General features: G+C 35.9%; 1 protein-coding gene across 1 annotated transcript; it reads left to right on the forward strand.

The window, feature by feature from the left end:
- Window positions 1–438: 438 nt before the first annotated feature.
- Window positions 439–10,222, forward strand: LOC123527709 (cysteine proteinase 1-like). Its single transcript, XM_045307340.2, has 10 exons — window positions 439–636; window positions 1,790–1,837; window positions 2,490–2,603; window positions 3,688–3,795; window positions 4,866–4,957; window positions 5,660–5,687; window positions 6,106–6,283; window positions 6,608–6,820; window positions 8,027–8,159; window positions 8,962–10,222. The coding sequence occupies exons 1-10, from the start codon at window positions 587–589 to the stop codon at window positions 9,138–9,140; spliced, it is 1,143 nt and encodes a 380-aa protein (XP_045163275.1). The 5' UTR covers window positions 439–586; the 3' UTR covers window positions 9,141–10,222.
- Window positions 10,223–10,474: the final 252 nt, after the last annotated feature.

The raw sequence follows: 10,474 nt of genomic DNA on the forward strand, positions 1-10,474 counted from the left end.
ATAAAAAAAGACAAACTTTAGTAATATAGATATTTTCAGGATAGAAATATTGCGTAAATTAACGAAAACTCCCGAAAATATTGGCGAAGATTAATGAGTACCAGGTCAATACTTACGGACAATATAATAATTATGTATGTTTATTCCCTCTTATTTGTTTAACGGGGGAGTAACCATGTAATCTACTGTAACAGGGTTACTTCCCATACCTTTTATGCCGTGTTTTTTTTATTTACAGCCGCGTTTAGTTTGTTATTATTTTACCACTGCTTTAAGCTAATGTTATTTGTTATATGTAAAATCCGACGTAAAGTTTCTTGTATCTTGTATCTCTTAACGTAAACGTACTAAATGTAAATACCTCGTACACCTATTTACAGTGATATTTGAATACACTGTCATATGAACTGTATCTTGATACACAGCATATAGAGCGTGTTTACGCTCTGGTGACTCTTGATCAAAACATTGTGAAGTGCGTAGAGAACAAAGTACAAAGATACGAACTTTGGTTAACACTTTTATTCTCTATCGAAGTTAACATGTGACACAGCTGAGGAAGTGAAACTGGGACAATTTACGAGTAATGAACAAAATGAGATCTCTATGTTTAATTCTGTTTTTCTTCACTGTTGGGTAAGTGAAACTTTTTACCTCTGTGTTGAATGTTAAGGAAGAAAGGTCGCTGGTACTACCCTGGCTCCGGCGAGAACACCTTAGGCCTTCCTCCGATAAAGCATCTTTGTGTTTTGCTATTATATCAAAATTATTAATTTTAGAAATTTGTGCTTAGCACAAATAATTACTATTCGCAATATAATGATACTGAATTGTTGAGAAGTAGAAAATACTTAAATTTCTACAACTTGTAGAAAATATCAAACTTCCTTTTCAAAACTGTTTAATTGTATTCTTGCTGTGTATCTAATGCACAAAGAAATTGTTACACTGTTGTTATATAAGTAGTATTTTTATTAAGTACTCATCATGTTGTTCGTATCAATAATTGGAAAATGTTTCAGGAAAGAGTTTGAAACAACTCAAAGCTTTCTATCAATTCAGTTTGTAATTAAAGTTTTGTAATTATATATTTGCAGGGTACTCACAATGATGTAAATAAATGATTAACTTGCATCTTTTTTCAATATGATTTAGACAGCTCAACTTTCACTTTCATTTTGAAATATTAGCAATTGTTTGAGCTATATAATTATGTTTTAAATAATTTCCTACACTTTGAGTACCCGGAGAAATATGTTACAGACACAATAATCATAAACATAATGACAAACTATTTTTGAAAAATAAGTTTGATATTTTCTACCGAATAATATCGGACAGACAAATTATCTGTGATATAAGACAAATTGTGTTTTCTTCACTTCTTTTATTATTTTGTGCAATAAGGTATACTGTTTCATGCTTTAAGGTGAAAAAAAGATTCAACATTGAGAGGGGACACTTATTATTATTTTTTTTGTTGGATTTAACGTCGCACCGACACATGATAGGTCATATGGCGACTTTCCAGCTTTAATGGTGGAGGAAGACCCCAGGTGCCCCTCCGTACATTATTTCATGACGAGCGGGCACCTGGGTAGAACCACCGACTTTCCGTAAGCCAGCTGGATGGCTTCCTCACATGAAGTTTTCAACGCCCCGAGTGAGGCTCGAACCCACATCGATGAGGGGCAAGTGATTTGAAGTCAGCGACCTTAACCACTCGGCCGCGGAGTTAACTTGAAAAGTTTAGTTCGTATGTATTATATTTTGTTGATATATATTACAGGTTGGCAAAGTATCCCGAGGATGAGAAATCTGTCCGCTGGCTGATGAAGTAAGTAAACTTTTTTGTCTTTTCATTACTGTTTCAAATACTCTCGACTTTGTATGACAGAACTTTGGTATCCATTTCTATATTGGAAGTGAAATATTTAAGAGAGTGTAAAACTAAATAGGCAAAATTTGAAATAAAATTTCGTGAAAGTCTCGTGAGGTAATTAAATTATAATGAAATTAAGATTTTCAGAATTTGTTTTATTATTTCATTTATAAACTTATCATACGTACGTAAATGACATTATTTACATTTGAATTTACCGAACCCCCATTGCCAAGTGCTCAATTAAGGTCACTGACTTCAAATCACTTGCCCCCTTTTACACGTGGATTCGAAACCACGCTCGCGTGTAGAGTTCATCTGAAGAAAACTTCCAGCTAGCTTAGGAAATGTCGATGGTTCCACCCAGGTGCCCGCCCATGAATAATGCCCAGAAAGGCACCCATGGTCTTCCTGAACCGTTAAAGCTGAAAAAGTCGCTATACGACCAAACTTTTGCCAGTGCGACCCAAACAAGAATTGAATTTACAATGAAAGGTAGGCATATTTTTAAAGTATATGTGCAACCAAATCTATTACATATATATATATATATGCATTATATTGAAACTAAGACTGTGTAAATTTAAGTTGGTTTGTGTTTTGGCAGCCGTTGGCAGCAAGAGTATAATGTTGTATACAAGTCAGCAACGCAAAATATAGAAAAATTCAAAACATTCAGAGAGAATGTTAAATACATCAACTGGCTCAACAAGGCTCACAAGTAAGTAAAACTGTTCCTTTTCTTTTTGCTTAAAACAGTTTAGTTATAAAGACTCACTCAGTTTTAGTAACGTTTAAACATTTGGTACCCCTTAGTGTAAATACTGTGTTATAGTTAAGTTATAGTAGAGTTCATAGAAGTATAGTATAAGAAGTAAATGGTATGACATGCTGTGTCATGGTTTAATGCGATTTGTAACAGTATTTTTGTTGTGTATGATAATTTAACCACTGTTCCAGTATCCACAACCAGTTTTAATTTGTTTTCGCACTTAAACTGACAGTTTACTCACTGGGGTCAGAGGTGAAGGACGAACATCCATAAAAACATTGTCGTTAGTTGCTCGTCACGAAGAACATACTCCTTACCTGAGATTCGAACTTGTGATGTCCAGATTCGATGCCTTGTGTTTTACCTATTTCACCATTACCCTGCTAAATTTCTATAATGAACTTGTTCATCTTTCAAGTTGGACAGTACCATTAAATTTTAAAAAGGGGTGCTTACCAAAAGGATACTGACTGAATGGCGAACAGTGCAGATCATGATCAGACTGCACGGATGTGCAGGCTGTTCATGATCTACACTGGTCGCAAAGGCAGAATCAATTGTGTCCAGCTTGCTAAGGGTTAACTTACTGTACTTTACATATTAAGCTACCCATGTGGGTTTTCTAAACGAGTAGCATAACTAGGGTGAAAAGTATTTCTTGTTATTTGAATACAATTAAGGTTAACATGGTTAACATACTTAAGCCTCCTCAAAAATGTATTTTAACATATTATTATTTAGCGTGTGTTGCAATAGGAACTAACGTGAGGCGGTGACTAATTGAATATATTTTCCTGTAATGAGCTAGAATACAGCCGGAAAATATTTCTTTCCTGCGACATGGAGGTCTTAATCATTTGTTAAACAAGTAATTAAAATGATTAAATATTTACAATAAAAGAAAATACTCACTGGGCAGAATAATCAACCCCAAGACCTTAATAAGTGGTTTCCAACATATAAAGAACATTGTCATAAAAATTACTATAGTGTTGTTAGTTACGTACTGTTATAACTTTCTCTTTTGTTCAAGTGGACAGACAGAATTTGAGCTGAACAAATTTGCAGATTTGAGCCCGGATGAGTTCAAGTCCAAGATACTGATGCCAAAGAGACAGCCGCCGACGTTTGAAAGTTCCAGGTAAGCATTATTGCGGGTGCAGGTGTACATGGATATGTCTGGTCCAGATCCAGGTAAAGAAACGAGACGCTGTCTTTTCTGGGAAGAAACAGTACCGGCCTCTTAGCTAGGTGGGAGAAACAGAACAGTGTTTCAGAAATTTCCAATACCTGGACTGGGATTCGTACACCAGACTTCTAGAGTAACAGTCAATCGTTTTTCCTCTCGACCAGTCAGTTCCAGGTAAGGTAACTCTGATATAGGTGTACATGAACTTGAATGGTACGGTTAAGGTAACACGAATATACCTGTGTGTCTGTATGTGTCTGTATGTGTCCGAGTTGGGCACACAACCAGGTTAACTCATATGGTGACTTTTGAAGTTAAATGGTGCGGAAGGAGATGAAAAGGCCCTGTATCTGGCCGAGTCTGGTAAAGGTTATCCTGGGAACAGACGATGAGTCTTGACTGACACAAAAGGCAGTATTTCTTTCATTTCTTGTGAATATTGACACAGATTCATGGCCAAAAGTGTAGATATGGTATGTCTTTAAAAATATTAAAAAAGTACCGTGATATAATGTAAGAGCAGTAAGTCTTTTATGTAATCCAGAGCAGCTAGTAAAAGAGAAAAATTAGACTCAATTATTGCCTTTGTGAAATGACAGCAGATATATTTTACCGCTGTAAGTGATGGACCAAATGTTAATTATGTAGACGACAAAAACATTAACTAGCAGGGCACTGGCATTTATCAGGTTATTGTCCTGTCTAACAGACGATTACAGATGCAGATATGTATGCAGTAAACTACTTGAATACAAATTTGTTACATTTTTTTTGTTATCACCTCAGATAATGTTTGACCTCATGAGGTAAAAAGCTGTACCATATCAACAAATGAACAAAAATCTGCCGATACAAATGAGTAAGAGGAATGGTTTGGGACAGTTCCGCATCAGAGCAAACATAGGCTGCTGCATGAAAAGTAAACTATTGCAGTCAAATTATTCTTACAGGATTTTACACTTTTGAATATTATAAAGATTGTTTTTAAGTTTCATTTGTGCATGAAACAATCTACGTTTCAGATATATACGAGGGTCGGGACTACATGAACGAGATCTTCCCGAGTCTTTTGATTGGTCAACTCAGGGCAGAGTGACACCTGTAAAAGATCAAGGTAGTACATCTATGTACAAAGTATTTTTTCAACTACTGCAATAAACTAAATGATTGTTTTATGCAATTTACTTTATGTAACACGCGAGATACTATCCGTACATAAACTTTTACTTTACCTTTACACTGCTAAATTCCTATAATGAAGGTGTCCATCTTTCAGTTTGGACAGTACCATTAACTGTAAACATGTATGCTTACCAAAAAGAAATACTGTGTGAATGGCGAACAGTGCAGATCAAGATCAGACTGCACAGATGTGCAGGCTGATCATGATCTTCACTGGTCGCAAAGGAAGAATCAGTCGTGTCCAGCATGATAAGGGTTAATTAAATAATGTGTTTTCAGGAAAAGAAGATTCTCACAAACAATATATTTTTCGCTTTTTAATTTCTGCATATTATTAAGATGGTGTTATGCTGATATATAAATGCTGAATGTGGCTGTACAAACACGGTTAGTATATATATTTAGTCACGTTGAATTCCTTTGATAACGATTTTTTACATTCAAAGTCGGTATCTGATAACAAACTATGCGCAGTGGATATCTTTAAATCTTTTTCTCAACTGAGGTCATTAGCTAAAATCATTCAAAACATTTCAGCATACACAGAATTTGTCTGTTTATATTTTATTTAGAACATTAGTTTATTGTGATGTTTTATACTTTAATGATAGTTCCTTATTATTTTAAACCCTAGGTGATGTCGGAACGTGTTGGGCTTTTAGGTAATCAAACTTTTGTCGCCATTTTCATTTATTATATAATAATTTTGCAAACAGTTACGTACTAGGTGCCTGTATACTCACAGTTATGCACTACACGCGCGGAAATGACATTCTATCCAAATATGAAACGTTCTGGTAAAAATGGCATCCGAACGGTTAGATAGTGCTCGTTTTTGAAAACAGTTGCTGAACTATTAAAGTATTCAAAATGTGTCTAAAAAAGTATCATACATTACTGTGTCTGTCCCGTTCGCATGTGTACGACATTTTCTAATTAAACAAAAACCTGTCTAACAATCATTAATGCATGTACAGTAAACAAAATTAAAACAAGTTGTTAATTTAGATATTTTAAATATAAACCACATGTAGTCGAATACCCTAACTCCGGTTTCACAAAGAAACATGTATATTTCAGTACTGTTGAGAATATTGAAGGTCAGTGGATACAGTTGGGACAGCCGATGACCAATCTGTCAGTAGAACAGGTTGTGGAGTGTGATGGTGTGGCGGACATACCACACAACAATACACACGCGGACTGTGGAATATTCGGCGGATGGCCGTACCTCGCCTACCAGTATGTCATGAAAGCGGTATGTTTGTTCGTTTTTATGCTTGTGGTGTTTCAGTTCATTTGGCAATAAATTGTCAACGTCCTATGGTTCTATGCAACAATTTCCTTAAGAAAAGTAGAATTGCAGTCATGGTGGCAATGAAATAGAACGTTGTGTGCAGAAATACCAGGCTGTAAAGTTCTTGATTAAACGAAAAATAAAAAAAATCCTTAAAACATAGATGTGGTCGCGTGCATGGTGTTCACGACAGAACGCATTAACGAGAACGGATTGTTAGGGTTTTGGTATTAACTATAATGTACATCAGTTTTATACAAGTAAATGATAAAATATCAACTGTAGGGTGGACTTCAAACCTGGGAAGACTACTGGTATTGTTGTGGATTGGGAGGCAAACCCGGCACATGCGATATATGTCCCGCGGCGGGATACAACTGGACGCGTTGTGGTCCGCCTGTACCGTACTGTAACATGACACAAAGCTGCGCCGTGAAAATAAATCCAAAGAAGTTTGTGCCTGGGCTGAAAGTTGTAGACTGGAAAGCAGTCGATCCGGTAAGATATCTCGAAGATTTATGTCATATGCATTTGTAAGAATTTCTCCTCATGTTGGCAATATTACTGACCCGTAAGAAGAAAATTGATATACAGTGTATTTCATTTTTACGGAAACGTAGAAAGAATTGTTAATTTGTACAATTGGTTTTACAACTTCTTGGAGAAACTGTACCAGTAAGAAATCCCAGTGGAACAGAGGCATTGATTTGTCAAGTTCCAGTCTGTTAGATATATTTATATCATAACTGACCTGGTATGCATTAAACTCGCTCGCAATCCGTTAAAGTCGTCGTCCTTTCCCTGACATTAAAATTTGAAAACGTCGACAACAACATTTTCTAATAAGAGGTTATGAAATGTCATATGGGAGTTTTTGCGCCAGTAGTTACAATAAGGTCTAATGGTATAGACAATGCACCAGTGCAAATATTGATCTACCGTTTAGAACTTCATATTTTAAAAATATGCACATGGGTAATGGATGTAGCTCTGCCAACTAAGAAAAAAATTGGGAAATTTCTAAATTTATTATAGGGATGTTTACTGTAAATTAAATACAGATGGCATTTTAGAATTTACTCAAAACTTTTTTGACTGATCCAGTTTTAATATGACGGATCCATAATACAGTTTTATAATCATAATTGGTTCAAATTCTTAAAACAGTAGAAAAAAGGACTATACATGTTTAGTCAAATATTATAATTGAATTGAACTGACAATGAAGATAGATAATATCATAAAACTGGCTCGTCGACCTTGTGGTAGAGCGCCCGCTTCGAGTGAGGGAGGTCATTAGTTTGTTTACACTCATGCCGCGTCATACCAAAGACGTACAAAACGGTACATTAGTAGCTTTCTCGCTTGTCCCTCAGCATTAGGAGGATAGTTGTAGGACTAGTCAGTCTGGGGTCAGTATAATGTGACTAGTCTACGGCATGATATTCAAGTGAGGCTGTACTATAAAGTTGGGCATTGTGTTCACTGCTTCAAGTAGACACCGTCGTTTATGACTAAAAATGTTGAAAAAGACGCGCACACACGCTTGCACCATTTCATTGCCCCTCTACAGACACACACACAAAGAAATTAAGATACAAACAAAATGACTGAATCAAAGTTTAGAATGATTTTTTGTCGAAATGTGGAAATAATCTTCAGTTATTGCCGGCATTTATATCAAGTGCATTTACTTTGTTCTAGAACGAGACTGCCATAGCGGAACAGTTGATGAATATTGGACCATTGTCCGTGGCCCTGGATGCGACCCTGCTGCAGTTCTACCACAAAGGTGTGTTCGATCCCATCTTCTGCAGCAAGTCTAACCTTGACCATGGTAAGATGTGTAATATTTCGTGTTTGATGGCAGCGTAATAAATTTGAAATATTTTACGAATTTCCTACATAAAGGCTTGTATTGTTGAATTACAAGGTATATAACACACTATGGAAATTTACTTGTATATAAGACAAAGTGTTGAAAACAAAAATATTCTGACTGCATTGGATTTGTGTCTTGTAAGCCTGCTTCTCTACCTCTTTTCGCTACCTGATTATAGAATCCCAAACATATTCCCGGCGTTTAATTCATTCTGGGAGATAAAACCACGATAACATTTACCACCCTGAACGCTACTGCCTCATAAGAATGTCACATATTTCGCATATTATCAGCAGAAAAGACCATACAACTTAAGTTTCATTAACGTATTAACACATGTCGTTGCTATCAATTCAAAATTTCAGTTGTTATTGAAAATATGTAACTGTAGCCTATTAAGTCAATGTGATAATGTATCTCTTGCAATGTGTGAATAATGAAGCATCTACATATGAGCCGTGCCATGAGAAAACCAACATAGTGGGTTTGCGACCAGCATGGATCCAGACCAGCCTGCGCATCCGCGCAGTCTAGTCAGGATCCTTGCTGTTCGCTTTCAAAGCCTATTGCAATTAAAGAAACCTTTAGCGAACAGCATGGATCCTGACCAGACTGCGCGGATGCGCAGGCTGGTCTGGATCCATGCTGGTCGCAAACCCACTATGTTGGTTTTCTCATGGCACGGCTCATATACAGACGTATGATCCGGTAGTCATTGTACGACTTTTGAATGCGCCTTCTCTCTCTCTCGTTCTAGCGGTGCTGGTTGTGGGATTCGGTAAGGAGAAAGATTTGTTTAGTACGAAACCCTTCTGGAAGGTGAAGAACTCGTGGGGAGAAACGTGGGGCGAGAATGGGTATTTCCGGATACTGCGGGGCTCCGGCACGTGTGGTATAAACACCCAGGTGACCACGGCTGTGCTACAAAAACCATAGCGTTATAAATAAGTCAGCTTCTTATGTTACTAGTAGACTTTTCTCCAGATAGGACATATTTCTTGTAAGACAGAATACAACAGGTATAAAAGCATTTACAGAGTTTTTTCAAAGGCAATATGCCTCTGGATAAACATGATTGTTAAAAAATCATAGAAAGTAATGTATCATATATATAGAAATGAAAATTATATAAAGTTGATAATCAGTCAGTATGATAAAAAGTACATCTACATTCCTTCTATTTTATATATTAACATTTCTGTTGCTTTTGAGCGCGTTTCTGAATATTGTATGAGTGATTTTCTAAATGTTTTTATGAATGATTTTATTAATTCTGAATCACTTTATTTACACTACTTTACAATCGCTAACAAATGACTGCACTGTCGAACTATCAAAATTTCTTAACAGTTGACATAAGTCTTAATTCTTGCTTCTTTAATTATTGTTGTTGACATATATCTACAAATTCAACAGAATTCAAGTTGTGAACTGGATGAGTGTTGACGTCATTTTTTACGTCATTTTTGACGCAAACTCAATTTTCTCAGGCAGTTATATAATACTTGCACATACAGAAACAGTTTGTAATGCTGTTGTACCAACAACAGGTTTGTCAGTCTTTCGCTTGTGATTCTGTTGAAGAATTAGATCTCAGTGATTTTAGTTTTCAGATTATTTAAAGTTTACTAGAGAAAGGTTGTAGATGACATAAAATGCGGCATAATTGTTGTTATAGCTTGTTAGAAATATCGAAACTGCCGTGATTGTATGTGATATTTTTTGGTAGTTTTATTCAGAATCATTATATATGATTTGCATAGTAAATTTGACGGTAGTGGGCCTTAAGTCACAATCGACAACTTCCGCTCGAATATATTATGCTCCGTAAGCGATTCCGGCATTCTCCGCATCGGAGACCTGACCGTAATCATCTGGAAATTGTCGGTTACAATTCGTTTGATTATCGTGCTATGTAATGACAAAAAATGTGTTTGTTATAATTTACTTTATTCTTCCGAAAATCAGTCTGTGATACATAGTATTTAATGTAATAAAATGTTATAAATACATAAAAATTGACTTTGAATGTTTGCTCTGAGGGAGTACCTAAACAAAGCGACCATATAAGCGGTTGCAAACCCACGTGACATTTCGGTATCGTACACAAGGGGAAATTGCTCGATTCAGGTAAAATTTTTGCTTATAATTTTCTTAATACTTCACTGGTTTAAACAATATAAAAAAACAGGAAAGCACAAATTGTTTGCCAGACATTCTCAATATTTTTCTCAAACACGTCGCCACGGACCAGCTTTGTAGGTATTACT

The sequence above is a fragment of the Mercenaria mercenaria genome, chromosome 14, assembly GCF_021730395.1.
Source record: "Mercenaria mercenaria strain notata chromosome 14, MADL_Memer_1, whole genome shotgun sequence".
NCBI lineage: Eukaryota > Metazoa > Mollusca > Bivalvia > Venerida > Veneridae > Mercenaria > Mercenaria mercenaria.